The 19665-nt window shown below is 43.1% G+C and overlaps 1 protein-coding gene across 1 annotated transcript in view; it reads right to left on the bottom strand.

The window, feature by feature from the left end:
* Window positions 1-15368, bottom strand: part of sh3tc1 (SH3 domain and tetratricopeptide repeats 1) — a gene marked incomplete at its 3' end in the record, with an annotated part of 49533 nt that extends 34165 nt beyond the window's left edge. The window contains exons 1-3 of the mRNA XM_079491366.1: window positions 15149-15368; window positions 12630-12704; window positions 1233-1363 (exon numbers count right to left, since the gene is read on the bottom strand). Coding sequence (XP_079347492.1) covers window positions 1233-1363; window positions 12630-12704; window positions 15149-15365 — 423 coding nt within the window. The 5' untranslated portion in view covers window positions 15366-15368. The remainder of the gene's footprint in view (window positions 1-1232; window positions 1364-12629; window positions 12705-15148) is intronic.
* Window positions 15369-19665: the final 4297 nt, after the last annotated feature.

Below are 19665 nucleotides of genomic sequence, written 5' to 3' on the forward strand. Positions count from 1 at the left end.
TTCATGTTTAGAAATGGAATGACTGTGTGTGTGTGTGTGTGTGTGTGTGTGTGTGTGTGTGTGTGTGTGCGTGTGTGCGTGTGTGCGTGTGTGCGTGCGTGCGCGCGTGTGCTTGTGTGCGTGCGTGCACGTGCGTGATGCTAGTTTGTATTGTCTCCACCAGGCCGAAGGCATGGGGAGAGAGTATGTTTTGCACTCCGTCCGTGCGTGTGTGCGTCGGTCCGTCTGTTACCAGCTAATCTCCGGCACCGTTAACCAGGTCGATGCCACATTTTGCACACACTCTCCCTGGATGCCTCCAAATCATCCAATTGCCATCCAAGGCGTAAGAGCAAATGGCACCCTTTTCACATTGGCCTATTACAGCGCCACCAGGAGGCCACAACCTGACCTGGCCTGGTGGAGACCTGTGCACTGAGGGGCACTTTATCTAGTTTCAGTTCATTTTAGTTAGTTGTTTTGTAAACAGTAGCACAATACAGTTTCATTTAGTTTTTTTATTATAGTTTCTATTTAGTTCAGTTAACGAAAATGTTTTTTCAATTTTAGTTTTCGTGAATTTGTTAGTTTTCGTTGTGTGTGTGTGTGTGTGTGTGTGTGTGTGTGTGTGTGTGTGTGTGTGTGTGTGTGTGTGTGTGTGTGTGTGTGTATGTGCACACCTGCATGTGTGTGTGTGCACGCACGTGTGCATGCGTGCGTGTGCATGAGTTTGTAACAATCGGCCTTTTACACTGAAAGGATAATTATTGCTAAAGGAAAAAACAACGGGATCGTCGGGTTAACTCTGGCAAGCAATATACACACAGTTTACATTGGAAACAACCGGAATCAACAATCAATAATCACAACTCAACCCCCCTCCCGCTGGCTCGATTGTCCTTTGCCTTGGCTGCAGATACTACGCGTTAAACCTTGGATAGTGATTTAACCGGTAGGCCTATCTGGCGCCACGGAGCTCCTCTCTGTCCAATGTGCACCCTAGCACCTAGGTTCGTTTGTCCATTTGATCCCCATTCCCTGTGTCACTTCCCCTATAAATAAAGTTGGGTGACACCATCAATCATTCAATTACCCCCTGTATCAGAGTCAGACCCGTTACCTCTCATCTGAACCAGAAATGTTAGAATTAACTGTAAAGTCACTTCACATGTACATACATCACACGTACATAATAACATGCATAGGTCCAGCAGATAAATACAAAAACATTATGTGCATTTGTCACAAGTTACCGTGAACAGAGCGGTGACCTCGACGCTGTCGGCCTCGAGGAGGCGGAGCTTCCCGCGCAGCACTTCCTGTGAGCCCTCGTCCGCAGGAAGTCTGTCAGCACCCTGGACCATGGACAACAGCATGGGCAGGGCTGCGCACGCAGCCACGCACACATAGACATGCACACATTCACATGCACACACACACACACACACACACACACACACACACACACACACACACACACACACACACACACACACGTGCGCACAAACACACACACACACACACACACATGCGCACACATGCGCACACATGCACGCACAGACGCACGCACACACACACAGTAGCCTACAGTTAGCTGACTTTAAGATTAGATTACATGACACTGTCAATGAGGTGAGGAAAGATTCATAGAATGGAGAAAGATTTAAGTGGATGAATCGATGCCAAGAAATCAACTTGGTCGACTCGTCTGTAATTTGATTTGGTGAGCAATGCATGCACAACAACCGATTTAGATGGTCTCCAGTCATTCGTGTGTGTGTGTGTTTGGGATTGGAAAACAATGTGGCAAATAAATCTGATTTCAGGCAGAACAATGTGGAATGGCATCTTATTGTGTGACCTGAAGATGACCGAAAAAACATGACATCGCTGTTGTTGTTGAACGAAGGAACCGTGGGAAAAAACACATGATAACATCATCCAAAGTGACACTTTCAAATCGGTTCCACATTCCCCACATTGTCATGAGGCAGGACACGCTAAATGACTCACCTTGTCCCTGTCATTTATTGATGCAACACTCATTTTATCCCATTTTGGGCGGGAACCCCTTTTGGTGTTAGCATTATGTTATGCTTTAGCTATTGAAAAATAGCAGATCTACAAGCTCATAGCGCGCCACCGAGTGGCGCGCTACGAGCTTGTAGGTCTGCTATTTTTGAAAAATCGAAAAACGACTGACATAGAAACAGCTTTTTCAGAAAACTGTCAGGATGTAGAAGATGGGTTATAGCTACGGTAGCCAAGCCTTCATCACAGCACATCACAGCTATCATCATAACCCTTATGATAAACATTAGACGCTCAAACACACCTCTCAAATGTTTGTCTACAGTTCAAAATCTATATACAATATATGTTATGGTTATTATTTTTTGATAGTATATGGTTTTAGACATTTGATGCTAGGGTTCGCGCTTTAGTCGTGAGAATATAGCTTACTGAGGCACTACACTACACTGTATCTCTGCACTTGATGTATGTGTTTACCCAGTGACGGAAAAAGTACTCAAATGTTTTACTTAAGTAAAAGTATCAATACTGCAATGTAGAAATATACTCTGTTACAAGTAGGCTGAGCTCACACGGTTAATGCAGTGATTTTTGTTGTGAGTGTCATGGCCGCCCCCAATGCATTTCCAATGGAGGTCACATGGTCTGTTGTATGGCTTTCAGCTGTGTTTCGACTGCGCCCCTCCCCCTCACACAACACAATGTTGTGTCAAACCATGTGACCTCCATTGGAAATGCATTGGGCGGCCATGACACAACACAGCATTGATCCAACGAGCACAGAGAATTGCATTAACCGTGTAGTCCGGAATTGAAAATGTACTTGAGTAAAAGTGAAAAAGTATTGCATCCAAATGTACTTAAAGTAACAAGTAGAAAGTACTCGTTATGCAGAATGTCCCATTTAAAGTTTTCAAATGTATAATAATCTTTTGAAAATAGCAGATCTACAAGCTCACAATGTGTCGCGATGGGGTTGAAGTGGTTCAAGTTTTGTAATAATGATCAAAATCTACAAAGTAACGAGTAACTAAAAGTTTTCAAATAAATGTAGTGGAGTAAATGTACAACATTTGGATCAGAGATGCAGTGGAGTTGAAGTAAAAGTATTGGAAATTGGAAATACTCAAGTAGAGTACAAATACCTAAGAATTGTACTTGAGTAGAGTACTTAAGTACATGTACTCAGTTACTTTCCACCACTGTGTTTACCTTGCCTATTGCAAGTCGCTCTGTCTAGGGGCGACTCACACGTGCACAACAGATTGATGTATGCTTGTTGTATGAGATGTATAACTGATGCAAGCTCGCAATGCATTTCCAATGGGAGTCACATGGTTTGACACAACATTTGTGTTGTATGAGGGGGAGGGGGGCAGTCGAAACACAGCCGAAAGCCATACAACACAAATGTTGTGTCAAACCATGTGACTCCCATTGGAAATGCATTGCGAGCTTGCATCAGCTATACATCTCATACAACAAGCATGCATCAATGTTGTATGCTAGATCGAAAGGTGTGAGTCGGGCCTTAGAGCGTCTGCTAAATACCTGTATACATTGTAAATTGTTATTATTATTATGTGACCTACACTGTAAAAAAGGTTCACTGAACGCAGAGTTAAATTGACACTGATGATTCAGTCTCACATGAACGACGGTGGCATTTAGACAGAGACAAAACACAGACTACGGCAGCTCTTAGGCTTCGTACACACCTTTCGGACACACAGATCTGTCCGACCGACCACTGATTACATTTTTATGATCTGATGCCTCCATGTCCCACAATGCTTTGCGCGATTTGGGCGGTGCTACGACACGCGGAAATAGATGCACATATGTTCAGTGTAGTTTTCTTGACTGCAGCAGCAGCTAGCGATAGTTTGTCGAGGCCGTTTTTCACACTCAAAGTTCACTGAGGCCACTTTCACACCTAAAGTTCGCTTAGAAGGTCCGGATCAAGGACCAAGGACCACATATTTGCATTTTGATTTTGGTCCGTTTGGTGTTCACACTGGACTGTAAAGCGTACCAAATATGTAAACAAATGACACGTGGACACGTTAAGCGAACCAAATAGTGAAAAAAAGAAAAGAGGTCATTTTACGAGGGAAAAATAACATGAGGGGGTGCGGGAAATCACTGTCTACAATTTTTGGGCGCAACCTTCAGTCACACAGAGAGAAGAGAACAGCAACATGAATCATGATTGCAGCAACAACTTGAAATTGCATTAATTCTTAATAATTTTATTAGCCAAATAAGACAACAGATGAACAGAGGAGCAGGTGTTTGAACAATAATGTGCTTGCTGCTGGTGCATACAATTCACCGGAGACGTATAGCCTACAACAAAGTATCCCCGAATCCCGATAAAAATAATATTTAACATTTGCTCCATTGGCTCTTTATGCGTGCGGCCGTGCGCTAGAGCGAGACAGGATGATTTTAAATATTTCTCTGTCTGCGTCTCTCCCATAGAGTTATAAAATATATCGGGTCTCTCCCCCCACATGTGCGCGCGTCATAACTTTTCGTGGTGGCGGCGGCGCATGCTTAAAATAAACAGATCTACAAGCTTACATCGTGTACCATACCGTAAGTACCATTCGTGTCGATAACTTGTACATCTGTTATATTTGCGCATGTGAACCTCGTACGCTGCCATTACATTTCTACTCTAGGCTACTCATAGACATATATGCGTCTAGGCCTACTATTAAAATCAATAGTGATCCCCGTAAAAAATACATGCTTTTAGAACGAATTATTAATGCAGCCTCACAACTGCCGAGGCCCGACGGCTATTTTGGCTATCGTCCTGTATTTCTGGACTCACTCACTGGAGACAGCCGTGCGCAACTTGGACTCTCCAAGTTACGCACGGCCGTAGCCAAAAGAAGACATACAAACAAGCGATATAATAGTCTGTGTCACGTAACTCAGAAGACTACAGCCTAAACCCCACCCAGTGCTGTCAAGAACGGAAGTTATCTCCTATTAGTTGGCGGTTAAAAACCACCCTTCTGTCCGATCTGAAGTCCCACCCTGTTCGTTGGCTGTTTTGACTACAAGGTGTCCGACACCTAAAGAACATTTGTTCTTTAGGTGTGTACGCAGCCTTAGGCTGCGTACACACCTGAAGAACAAATGTTTGGTCCGTGTGCGATGCCTGATTGCTATTTGATTGCTGCTCCAATTCATTTTCAATGGGAGTCACGTCGTTTGATCGGACAAACCTGTCCGATGTGGGGGCGGAGGGCACAACAAACACATCGGACACCTTGTAGTCAAAACAGCCAACGAACAGGGTGGGACTTCAGATCGGACAGAAGGGTGGTTTTTAACCGCCAACTAATAGGAGAGAACTTCCGTTCTTGACAGCACTGGGTGGGGTTTAGGCTGTAGTCTTCTGAGTTACGTGACACAGACTATTATATCGCTTGTTTGTATGTCTTCTTTTGGCTACGGCCGTGCGTAACTTGGAGAGTCCAAGTTGCGCACGGCTGTATCCAGTGAGTGAGTCCAGTCTGGTACTAAGTTCTATTCTATATACAGAAATACAGGACGATAGCCAAAATAGCCGTCGGGCCTCGGCAGTTGTGAGGCTGCATTAATAATTAGTTCTAAAAGCATGTCTTTTTTACAGGGATCACTATTGATTTTAATAGTAGACGCATATATGTCTATGAGTAGCCTAGAGTAGAAATGTAATGGCAGCGTACGAGGTTCACATGCGCAAATATAACAGATGTACAAGTTATCGACACGAATGGTACTTACGGTATGGTACACGATGTAAGCTTGTAGATCTGTTTATTTTAAGCATGCGCCACCGCCACCACGCAAAGTTATGACGCGCGCACATGTGGGGGGAGAGACCCGATATATTTTATAGCTCTATGGGAGAGACGCAGACAGAGAAATATTTAAAATCATCCTGTCTCGCTCTAGCGCACAGCCGCACGCATAAAGAGCCAATGGAGCAAATGTTAAATAAGCTACACAGGTGGTCCTAAATGATTAATTGATTACATCACTATAGCAAAAGACGTGATATAGGTCAACTCAACTGCAGCGGAGCTGTTCTGACTTGAAGCTTAACTGACCAGCACGGCTTCAAGTTTAAACCATAAGATGACATGGAAATGCCCGTCGATTTGATGCGCAGAAATAACATAGGCCTATATCGAATCAGGTTAAGGTGCACACATGGAAGAAAAGTCCCTTTTATCGGGATTCGGGGATACTTTGTTGTAGGCTATACGTCTCCGGTGAATTGTATGCACCAGCAGCAAGCACATTATTGTTCAAACACCTGCTCCTCTGTTCATCTGTTATAATAATATAATAAAATAATTATTAAGAATTAATGCAATTTCAAGTTGTTGCTGCAATCATGATTCATGTTGCTGTTCTCTTCTCTGTGTGACTGAAGGTTGCGCCCAAAAATTGTAGACAGTGATTTCCCGCACCCCCTCATGTTATTTTTCCCTCCGTCGTAAAATGACCTCTTTTCTTTTTTTCACCATTTGGTTCGCTTAACATGTCCACGTGTCATTTGTTTACATATTTGGTACGCTTTACAAAGTCCAGTGTGAACACCAAACGGACCAAAATCTAAATGCAAATATTTGGTCCTTGGTCCTTGATCCGGACCTTCTAAGTGAACTTTGAGTGTGAAAAACGGCCTCGACAAACTACCGCTAGCTGCTGCTGCAGTCAAGAAAACTACACTGAACATAATGTGCATCTATTTCCGCGTATGTAGCACCGCCCAAATCGCGCAAAGCATTGTGGGACATGGAGGCATCAAATCATAAAAATGTAATCAGTGGTCGGTCGGACAGATCTGTGTGTCCGAAAGGTGTGTACGAAGCCTTAGAGGCCATGAAACCGCCACTCAGTCACAACCCTCACTCCTCTCTAGTTAATGGTTTGTTAAAATTTAAATAAAACTGTGTGTGCGTGCGTGCGACGTGTGCGTGCATGCGTGCGTGCGTGTGTGCAGCTTTCTGCTCGTTCAACCAGTTAGTGCGCACATATTTTAACCACTTAAACCCCAGTTTATAGTACTTTGTCGTATACTGGGGGACGGAGGTTGTATACTTGAAAGTCAACAATGTATAAGCTATTTCTCTAGTTTTGAACATGTTGGCATGCCCAAAATAGGGATCCCAGTTCCCAGATTGACTATGGTGTTTTTCCCTGGACGTCTGGGGAAGAGAGGAGGTTTTATTTTTGTGTAACTTAACGCTCTTACACACGTGCATAATGTTTTACAACAGCTTTTTAAATCGCTTGACAACGAGGAAGGCGCGCTGACGGTGGCGTGCCGCTGGGGCTCGTGGTGAGGGCCTGCTCTGTAGAATCTGCACCTGGCTCGCTGATAACAAACTATCCTTACACCTGGGAAAAACTGAATCCATTCTCTTCGGATCAAATAGTAATCTCAGCAAGGCAGATGGCTTCTTGGTTAGAGTGGGTGACAATATTATCAGACGAAAAGATGAAATTACCTACCTAGGTTCCATCCTGGAGGCTAATCTTTCTGGCGATAAAATGGCCACCAACGTAATCAAAAAAGTCAATCAAAGAACAAGATTCCTTTACAGGATCTCCTCACTGGTCAACAAAAACACCTTGAAGACCTTAACAGGAGCCCTCGGTTTCTTCGACTATGCATGCACCTCTTGGTACCACAGCACCTCAAAGGCCCTTAAAACAAGGCTCCAGACCTCCCAAAACAAACTGGTCAGGCTCCTACTTGGCCTCACCCCCCGAACCCACCTCACCCCTGCCCACTTTGACAGGCCGGAATGGCTTAGGGTCGACGACAGAGTACAGCATCTTGCAATGGGATCTGGTCCACAAGATTCGATACACCACCAAGATACCCATGTACCTGTCTAGATACTTCCTTAATGTTAACGAAGTCCACACCCACAACACCAGAGGGAGTGCAACAAACCATGTACAACCCAGATTCGGCACAAACAAGGGACTAAATTATTTTCGCTCCTATGCCACCAAAATGTGGAACGCCCTACCAACAGTCATTAAGACATGTGAATCCCTTGACTCCTTCAAAACCGCTCTCAAAGGGCACCTACGGACGGCTGCAATTCGAAACTGGCCCCCGTAAAATCGGAATCCCCCCCCACCCCTTTTTCCCCTCACTGTATATGTTTCTTTTCCCTTTTAACCTCCTTTATGATGAATTCCTGTTCTGTTCTTTGGCTATAGAAGTGTCTATTTGTACGTCTCTAAATGTTTTGATGAATTGAACAAGGTGGACCCTCTTGTAAACAAGTGTAATGCTTTATTGGGTCGTCCACTCACAGTTAACAGTCTTTGTATTGAGTTGTGCTTGAAATGTACTGTAATTCTGCAAACTGTTAATAAATATTTAAATCAATCAATCAATCAAAGGCTAAGCACCACATACTGTAACAAAACAGCCGATCGCCTGAGCTGGCAAGCCCTGTTGAATGGAATAGCCTAGGCTCCTGTCAAACTACTTCAGAACTGATCAGGTTTTTTGGGATCGATCCCGATCACCGATATTTTCTTTCTCATAATTGTAAGTCTACACAATTGGAAAAATTTAAATTATTATTTTGATCAACGTTTTCCTGTTATCTCTCCTATGGTACCAACATCAATACAGTATGGAATTGTGGGCAAAATATTATCCAATGACGACAAAATATGCTTTAATTTTGGGACTGAGAGGGTAAATCTCACTAAATGGTGGTCAGTGCCTCAAATGCCAAATACATAAAGGGCCTTAATATGAAAAAGGTTGAAAACATGTATTAAAATGTACTTTTCTGCTCCTAGTATTGATTTCTTGTATATTGTATGTCTTTATAATATACATTGATGAATTACACACATACACAGGACCACAATGGAACCACGGCCTCAGGGATTGTTGTTCCTTACAGCATTACTGTATAACTGTACCTATAGTATTCAATCAAGATGTGTAGCAAAGCATATCTATATATTATGCATATTATACAATGATGACACTGATGTGTCAGTGCCCGACTGACCAGATGTGACCCGCTGGGAGGTTGATTAATCAGTGACTTTAGAAGGTTCAAGGTACAGGAATGAATCATTCCCTTAACATTCTCTCACATGATTTCCTGACCGCTAGTCAGCTGCAGGCTTTACGAGCCTACATAGGAAAGAAAGACATACTGTTGTTTATAGTACTGGAATTGTGAAATCAAGATAAATCAAACGTATCATCAGGCCATAAACAAGAAGGCTTAAGGCCTCATTCACACGTATAAAACATCAAGCAATGTTTGGTCGTTTTTTTGGGCCACCACAATGCTTTTCCAATGGGAGTCACATGGTTTGATCAAACATTTGTGTTTGATTGCTGATTGCTGATTGCTCCCCCCTCATCAAACAAAAATGTTTGGTCAAACCATGTGACTCCCATTGAAAATGAATTGGAGCAGCAATCAAAAAGCAATCAGGCATCACACACGGACCGAACATTTGTTGTGTAGGGCCTCATTCACACGTACCAAACACCAATCAAGCAATGTTTGGTCGTTTTTTTGTTTTTTTGGGCCACCACAATGCTTTTCCAATGGGAGTCACATGGTTTGATCAAACATTTGTGTTTGATCGCTGATTGCTGATTGCTCCCCCCTCATCAAACAAAAATGTTTGGTCAAACCATGTGACTCCCATTGAAAATGAATTGGAGCAGCAATCAAACAGCAATCAGACATCACACACGGACCGAACATTTGTTGTGTAGGTGTGAACTAGGCCTAGGTGTGAACTAGGCCTTAAGGCAGGGTTCCCCAATAAATTTTCCTCAAGGGCCATATTTTGACTAGGGTACCAGGCTGGGGGCCGAGTCCGCACGCACGAGGTCGAGGTCTTGCCCTGAAAATTCATTTTCAGGGCAAGACCCCATTTGAAAAGGATGCCCAGTTTGACATGCATAGGCTACTGACCCCCATTTAATGCCATTTATATCTGGGACCCCCTAAAAAAAATAACTTTTTTCTTTTTAATTCTTCCAGGGGCCACAAGGGGGCCTCATTCACACGTATCAAACACCAATCAAGCAAATGTTTGGTTGTTTTTTTGTTTTTTTAGGCCACCACAATGCTTTTCCAATGGGAGTCACATGGTTTGACCAAACATTTGTGTTTGATTGCTGATTGCTGGTGGTGTTCTGCCCCTCCCCCCTCATCAAACAAAAATGTTTGGTCAAACCATGTGACTCCCATTGGAAAAGCATTGTGGTGGCCTAAAAAAACTAAAACATTACCAAACATTTGTTTGATTGGTGTTTGATACGTGTGAATGAGGCCTAATAAAGCCTTCTTCTAGAAGTTTGATGATACGTTTGATGATAGTTTGATGATACGCATTAACCATGTGAACCGTATATCGCCCCTACTCTTGGGGTGAACATTTTGTTAAAAATAGCCGATCTACAAAATACATGCTACAAATGGCGATGTGTTGTGAGCTTGTAAAGAGATGTGCTGCCCTATAGCTGTCTTGCCCTTTAAAATAGTTCAAATAGCAGTTCTACAAGCTCACAACGCTTTTTAAAATGTTTTTCAAAATAGTTTAAAAAAAATGCCATTAAAGAATTTAGGCATAAGGGGCAAGATAGGGCCCCATTGGTGACGTAGAGGGGGGAAAGGAGCGTACCTAGCATAGACCCTTGAGGGTCTAGCATAGACCCTTGAGGGTCTAGCATAGACCCTTGAGGGTCTATAATACTTAATTTGAACCGTAGCATTCATTTGAACCGCAGCATAGACTCTATGCTACGGTTCAAATGAATTCTACGGTTCAAATTAAGTATTTAGGGTTTAAATAAATGATTAAATAATCATTGAACTGTGTGTAAGCATGCACCAACTCGCTCACTGTACACCCGCTATATTGGCAAGCAGGAGGGGCGTTTAAAATGGGAGAGAATACTTCGGAGTTGGTTCATCTGTGAACAACAATGTGCCTGAGAATAATGTTTGCTGGACCAAAGGTTGAGGTTTTGAACTTCCGTATAGCTCCCGAGCCACTGACATGTGACAACATCCTAGCCTCGGACATCGCAGGCGTTTTGTACTGACACAGTCAGAACTGCAGCCTCACTCCCAATCTTCCGCCGTAGTCTGAAAACCCACCTCTTCAGACTCCACCATGGCCCGTAGCACTTGCCCTAGCCTAGCCCCTTAGATAGCACTTTATGTAGACTTAGATAGTATTTTAAACAGACTTATAGCTTGACATCCTAAGGACGCTGCTCAGACGGGATAATAATGATGATGATGATCATGACAACGGCTGTAAACACTGTGGTGGAAACACGGCGGTCGCTGTGGTTTCCATGGGCCTTCTAACTAGAATATCGTCTCTGTCGGATGGAAACCTCTTATCTCCATATTCCTTTTTATTTTTATTTTTGTAAATTAACGCCCTGCTAAACCTACTTGATTACACTACAGCGTCACACCAAACCATCAAAAGTAGCACATCCGCAAGCTTGAAACGCAGCGCGAAGTGACAACGTTTTGAGCTTGTAGATCTGCTACTTTTGATGGTTTCAAATTAACAGTAACAGTTTTGGACATGTGAGGTTTCCACCTGACAGAGACGATATTATCCATAATAACAGCAAAAGACTAAACACGTCGCCAAACAACATTTTCCACCTCCTCATACCGTAGCCTTCTGTGGTCGGAACGCTGGACTTTCCAGCAACAGATTCATCCATTCCTTGTTCCTTCTTCCAGTTCTAGAGCTGTTATACTAAAACCACAACAACACGGGGGGAGTAAAGGAACTACATGGATGTGATCAATCCTGCTTTTTACACTGTGGCTCGACAGTATAGTCCAGTGAGTTTATAAGAGGGTCTGTATATATGTGCGGAGATAAACCGATTGTAGTGATGCGCAGGAGTGGGATTCGAACACCAGACTGCCACTCGCCAATCCAACGTGCAACCTACCGTGCCAATAGAGCGTCGCAGTCCCGCCCCCTTTCATGACGACGCCAGGCCCAGGAAATGAATCCCAATGCATTTTTCCCATAGACATTTCAAAAAGTATTTATTTAAAGACCTTATAAGCGTCGTACGAAGCCAACTCGAGTCGTGACAAATCATGACAACAAACACAATATTTTGGACCAAACAAATAATTACAAAAGTGTTGTAACCTGCCGTTTTTTTCTACTTTATAATTCTTTGTTTGGCCCAAAACATTGTGTTTATTGTCATGATTTGTCACGACAAGAGTTAGCTTTGTCCGCGGCGTAAACGTCTTTAAATAAATACTTTCTTAAAAGTCTATGAGGAAAATGAACGGGGATTTCTTTTCCGGGTCTCTCGAGGGGGCGGGACTGCGACGCTCTATAGGGCTGAGCCCGATTGGCAGGGCTGTTGCGGGCCGAGTCTTGGCTGGGGGGCCATCTGACTCCGCCAGATTGCGGCAGTATCACATTCACACGTTCCCTCCTGAGAACTCACTACTGCCACCATCTGGCAGAGTCAGGTTTATACACGATCATCGGTGCCACATTTCTTGTACACACTGACTGAGACGGGGTGTTACCTGTTGGGAAGCTGTCCTCAGAAGACGTGGGTAAACCCCTCCTCAGACTGCCAGCGTCCCGGGACAATGCTCGCTCTGGAAACCAAGACAAACCCACAAACAAACATTATACAAGTCCTGCTGTGAGCTTGTATAGATCTGTTATTTTTGAACGGCGAACGTATAAATTGGATAAAATGATTTTGTGATGATGCTACAGTACATCACAACCTTCGGGTCCCTGCGACATACTAGCGTCATGTCCAGGTACTTGTCCATGTACTTGTACATCAAGCTGCCTCGTGCTACAGAAACAGGAGATAGGCTCCTGCCCTGCTATGGGCCTCGTGTTGGCTCGGCAAGGCTTACTTACTTACTTTACATTTTCCAACCACTGTTTGATTGGATGCTTAACATTACCTGTTGTGTTTTCAGTAGATTGAGCTGGACTGTCAGGATGTCAGAGAGGTGGTTCTGATGTGCAATTGCTTAATATTTATGTTGTAGATTGGATGAATTATTTTTGTAGTTCATAGAGATTTGTAATACAGGTTAAATGTATATATATTTGTGTATTTTATAATGTTTTTAAGAGTTCAAATGCACCCCTTGGAATGGAGCAATCCAGGCTCATTAGCCGCAGCTTGGTATAAAAGGCAGCAGGTTTGGGTGTGGAAGTCTGGACACCGCGCCACCATGCCATGTTGATGTGACGAAGACTGAAGGTTATCTTTGTTGGTGTTTGGTGAATAAATACACCTTCTGGTTGAACTTTGTACCATGATGCAGGCCTGCTGTCCTGCATGTTGCTATACCACAGCACTCTGTGTTGAAGTTCTCTTTGTTGCATATATACATATCGGATTACCGGATAGTAGCTGGTTGTTTGGGGAAAAAGCCATTTATATCAAAAGCCAAAATCCCTGTCCAAAAATGATCTGGCAGCAAATCCTGATATCCTAAGACAGTTCTGTTCAATTTGTAAATGACCTTGATACAGCAGCCACTGCTTTTAAAGCCTATGTTTATTGTAACACACACACACACACACACACACACACACACACACACACACACACACACACACACACACACACACACACACACACACACACACACATCCAGTATTTAGATTTGATATTAATTTGATCGGACACGCCCCCTTCCTAAATTCCTATACAACCCCATTGTAACTTCAGACTCCTTGCTCGTAGATCTTCTATTTTCAAAGAAATTTGAAGAAATTACTAAATCAAATCGACAGCCAAACACTTGAACCACTGTAAGGTTTTATCGCCTATATTTTTGTCGTTTATTAATGCGTACTATAGGCCTATATCTTGATGACAGTTAATAGGTTCCTTGGTTTAAAACCCATTTTGGGCGGGAACCCCTTTTGGTGTTAGCATTATGTTATGCTTTAGCTATTGAAAAATAGCAGATCTACAAGCTCATAGCGCGCCACCGAGTGGCGCGCTACGAGCTTGTAGGTCTGCTATTTTTGAAAAATCGAAGAACCACTGACACAGAAACATAGCTCTTTCAGAAAACTGTCAGGATGTAGAAGACATTTTTTAGAATCTGATCTCAGGTCAGAATGGGTTAAAAAGACAGATCCAGTTGGACTGGTGTGGAGTCTGGACTATACTGCACAAGCTGTGGGCTTTCCTTCCATGTCAGTAAAACATTATCACCACCACAATGTTGGTTCTAGCATTATGAAATCAGTCACGCAGGGCGTTCACATGATAGATGATCTGTTCAATATTGCCTCACTATAATGTGTGTGTGTGTGTGTGTGTGTGTGTGTGTGTGTGTGTGTGTGTGTGTGTGTGTGTGTGTGTGTGTGTGTGTGTGTGTGTGTGTGTGTGTGTGTGTGTGTGTGTGTGTGTGTGTGCGCGCGTGTGCGTGGGTGTGTGTGCATTTGTTGTTTCACACTTGCTTTGGCACGGTAAACACATTCCACATTCAAATATAAAAGCCCCTTTAATAGTAGAAGAGAGAGAGAGGGGGGGGGGGTGCAGTACTTAGTTTAGACAGTTTTTGGTTTAGACTAGACATTGGTTAGACCAGTCATTAGTCCTACAACTACAACCTATATCAAACCCTCACCCTAAACCTAACCTCTCACGGGGAACCACACCTAAACCTAACCCATGTCTAACCAATGACTAGTCTAAACTAAGTATGCACCCGAGAGAGAGAGAGAGAGAGAGAGAGAGAGAGAGAGAGAGAGGTTGAACAACATTGGGTCAATGCTGATGTCACTCCCACCATGGGGGCATTGACCCTGCATGGCCTGCACTGACTGATGGTTAAAATAATCACGTGAGTGAGCTGCCTATAACGATAGCTGCTACAGTAGCTATACCATGTAACGGTATACCGGCTATAGGATACCGGTACGTATCACTGACTTGCCATAAAGAGCATTATATGGAGCTTGTAGATGATATATGTTGCTTTTTTTTGTGTTATAGGGCCTAAGTGACACACACACCACCACCACCAGTTATTATTGCCAGTCACTCTATTCCTACCCATTCTCTTGTTGTGCCTGGTGAGGGTGGTCCTCTTCAGTGCCAGGTGGTCCTCTGCTGCTGTGCTGGCGGCGGAGGACGCATCTCTCCCTGCCCGGGAGCGGCGGCTTAATCCAACGCCGTTACGCACGGGTCCTCCAGACCCCGTCCCGGCGGGAGGACCCCCTGTCCCTGTCCCGGGGTGGTGGTGGTCCTGCTCGGTGCTGCTTGCGGACATCACGGATGGTGGTGGTGGTCCTCCAAACTGCAGACACAGTCTTCCTATAGTCCTCCAGAGTGCAGTCCGGGGGTAGTTGTGTGTGTGCCGCTGCGTGCTAACTAGACATCACGCGTCTCACAGAACAGTGCTGCGCAGTAAACTTTTTATTGTCATCATGGTGGAGGAAGAAGCTTATAAAAGTTACAATCCTTCATCGTTTAGTAGTAGGGTCTAGTAGTCAAAACTACTGCGACGGTTGACTTGACGACGTCAAGCTGTTATAGAGAGCCAGTATATAAAACTCGGTGCATTTTATCCAAATAGCCAGAAATGTCAGTTGCGCAAAAATGATGTGTTCCTTTCTTTGGGTTTATTTGTTAGTGAAGTGTAATATTATATTAGCCTCGGCTGTGCAGTCAGTCAGAGTCAACTAAAGTCAGTATCCTACCAGTCATGTCCTGTGCTTTGACGCGCTGACTTCCAGGTTAATAATCGCTGACTGAACAAATAAACGCCGTTCCCATTCTCTCTAAAACATTCCAAAAACACACACGCACGCGCGCGCGCGCACACACACACACACACACACACACACACACACACACACAGAGAGAGAGAGAGAGAGGCACGTATATGCTAATGCATAATGTCAAGTTTTCATTCCCTCATAATTTGGTACACGGCTGCAAGATAATCATTTATTACTCGCTCCACCACGTACTCAATCTCTCCTTTGTTTCCCCTCCCCTCTCCTTATTTTCACTCTCTGATTCATTTCTTCATGCCTGGAGGGTGTGTGCAGTGGTGGAAAAAAGTACTCAAATGTTTTACTTAAGTAAAAGTATCAATACTACTATACTGCAATATTAGGCTACAAGTAAAAGTCTGGAATTCTAAATGTAGCCTATTTGAGTAAATTGGCATCAAAATGTAGCAATTAGCCTACCAAAAGTAAAAGTAGTCATTATGCAGTCTCATTTCAAGAAAATAGCAGATCTACAAGCTCACAATGCCTTGCAATGCGACACATTGTGAGCTTCTAGATTTGCTATTTTCAAATGGCCATAATGTATATAGGCCTACTGTAGTAGGGCTGAAGTGGTTTTGTAATAATAATCCAAATCTACAAAGTAACTAATAGTACCGGTAACTAAAGTAGAGTAGAAGTAAAAGTACTGTAAATTGGAAATACTCAAGTAAAGTACAAATACCTGAAAAAGTACTTAAGTAAAGGTACTTAGTTAATTTACTTTACACCACTGGGTGAGTGTACGGGTAACAGGAAAAGTTGGCACATGCATGGGCACCTCGATATTTGGACATGATGGTGCTCTTCCTGTATCCAGTGTCCATGCAGTTGTGTGTAAAGCAGTGGTCCTTGAGGTGTTTCCAGGGGGTCTCCAGCAAAATGAGGAACCAACAGTTTAACCCTATGTGAGCTGCCTGATCGTGTAGATGTGTTGAAAATGTTGAATTACATGATTTTTTTTTTTTTTTTGTAATAATTTTGAAATCAAATTAGCATTTTGAAATCTTTTTTTTGTCATGGGGTCCACCATATATATGGCAAAAATATTTTCAGATGGGGCCAAATCTAGCGTGGGAAGCATTCCTTTTCGGGTTTCAGATCCGGTCGGGCTGGCAACTTACGTCATGTTGTAGTCACTGGTTTGTAGTCATCAGGCCGGAACCCTCAAACCGGAATAAGAAATACCCAAAATCCCAGTGATCAAGGGCATCATAATTTTATGGCCTATACCCAATAAAAGCATTAATGTGGTCTATGAATCTGACATGTTTCTTCAAGTACGTCATGGAATAGTTATAGTTTGGTATATCCATCTTTTATTCCAACTATAGCGACTGGCGAGACTAAAAAGTTACCAAAACAAAGCAATTCAGAAAAAGCCAGAATATACCAAAATAAAAGAAATACCAGAAAAAGAGAGCTTAAAAAAATGATCCGGTCTAAACCACGCCTAGATAAAACATTTGATAACCACTAGTGCTATAGTGGACTCCTAATGTGCCATAAAACAATGTCATACTTATTCTGAAGAAAACCTAGAGACTGACATTCAGTAATTGGGTCTTGTGATCGAAATAAGAACATTATACGATACGATACAACTTTATTGTCAGCTTTCACTGAAATTTGTTTTGCGTCCATGACATCACCGTTCAAGATACAGACAAGACATACACAATACATTACACTAGGTACATTACAGGACACAAATCACAGTAGATAGATAGATAGATACTTTATTTGTCCTTTCGGAAATTTGTTTTGTGCACAGCAGTCATCAGGATATACTTAAAACATATGGAAACAAACAGATCACACATATAGAACATAAAGAAACAATGCCAACAGATGGCCACATAGTTCCAAGAGGCATCACATCACACTTTATGCACAGAACTGAGATGGGGCCTGCTTGTTCATAAGTCCTATACTTATGGGAACAAACGATCTTGAGGCCCTAGCCTGCAGGGAAGGTACCATGTACCGTCGCCCTGATGGTAAAAGATGGTATTGGCTGTGTAACGGGTGTGTATTGTCCCTAGTAATAGCGTTCCCCTTCCTGAGTACCCGGGTCTCATACATTGTAGTCATACTCTCAAATCGTACCCCAGCTATTTTGCTGGACACGTTGATGATTTTATGGAGTTTGTTCTTATTAACCAATGATAATGAGCCATACCATGAAACAAACAAACAAAATGTCAATGCACTCTCCACAAAGGATCGATGAAAAAGTGCCATAACATTTCTTTCCACGTTATACTGTCTCAGTTTGCGCATAAATGCAGCCTCTGCTGACCTTTCTTATAGATGGAATGAGTGTTGGAATTCCATGTCAGCGTGGAATCAATCGTTGTACCCAAGTACTCCACAATCACTACCCCATCCCCACCAATGACTATTTCCTGGTGTGCATGAGCACCAGTCCTAAGGTCAAATATGACCTCCTTAGTCTTTTTGATATTCAGCTGAAGGAAGTTACTCCTGCACCAACCAAGAAGCAGACAGGAACAAGAACAATAGGACATATCCTCTTGGTTTACCGATTTTGGTTTAAAAGCAGAACAGACTGGTGTACAAAATAGTTCTTTAGCCTGTTTTTCTTATATTTTGGTACTCTAAACCGCCTCATGGAGGGCAACAGTTGATATTCATCATTTAAAACATGTAAGGGGTCAGAGGAGATACTCTTCGCCAGTCTAAGCATGCTCTTGGTCTGGGCTTCTTTAAATGTATGTAACACGACCTCGACTGGCCTACCAACAATTTTAGCGCAGATCTTAATTTGGCTACACAGTTTGTTGTTATATGCCATTGATAGGCTGTTAAACCAGGCCGTGCTACAGTACAACATCACAGTTTGAACGACAGACGTATAGAAAAGAGACAAGATCTGACTGCTAGCACCAAAACGATCTAAGTCGGTGTAAGGAGTACATACGCTGCTGTATCCTCTTACAGATATATTCAATATGAGATGACCATGATAAGGTGGCGTCTATCATCACCCCCAGATATTTGTAGGATGGAACTTGTTCAATAGCTGAACCATGGATTGTCACCGGTGGTGTCTTATCACCGGGAGCAGGACCAAAGATAATTTCCCCCGTTTTCTTAGTGTTGATAATCAAATTATTTTTGTCACACCATTCCACTAGCATGGTTCTTTTTTTATAATGGTGTGTACAAAAATAAATCTAAAATGTGCCAAGGATGGCCTGGGCCGTGGCTCAGCGGTCCAGGCACCTTGGCTGGTAATCCAGTCTGGCAGTGTGCCGCGGGCTCGACTCCCGATCCCGACAGCCTTTACTGCATGTCATCCCCCCATCTCTCTCCCCATTTCCTGTCAGCCTACTGTCTGTCCCTCCATAAAAAATATAAAATAAAGGACGAAAGCCACAAAAAACATTTAAAATGTGCCAAGGACAAGGCCAAGTCTTTGCCACGGACACATTTGTCCGTGTACGGACACATGGATGACCCCTGGCGATGAACCCAGAACCATCGACAGACCTCTAGATTCTGTTCAGTTCAACCACCTCTCAGAACAGTGACTCAGGGCCAGTTCTATAGCCTGCCCTAGGGTGGGCAGAAATACCCCCAAAATACATAGGATACTATAAACTATCGTCATATCAGTGTATCTATCTTCTTTGACCCACAGTAACCCAATTTCCACTAGCAACTGTTCAGGTGGGTGTCTCTAAAAATGCTGCCCATGCACCCCATCAGAAATGATAAATGGTACAGATATTTTGTGGTATTTCTCATATTGGCTAAAAATAAACA

The sequence above is a fragment of the Electrona antarctica genome (assembly GCF_951216825.1).
Source record: "Electrona antarctica genome assembly, chromosome: 21".
NCBI lineage: Eukaryota > Metazoa > Chordata > Actinopteri > Myctophiformes > Myctophidae > Electrona > Electrona antarctica.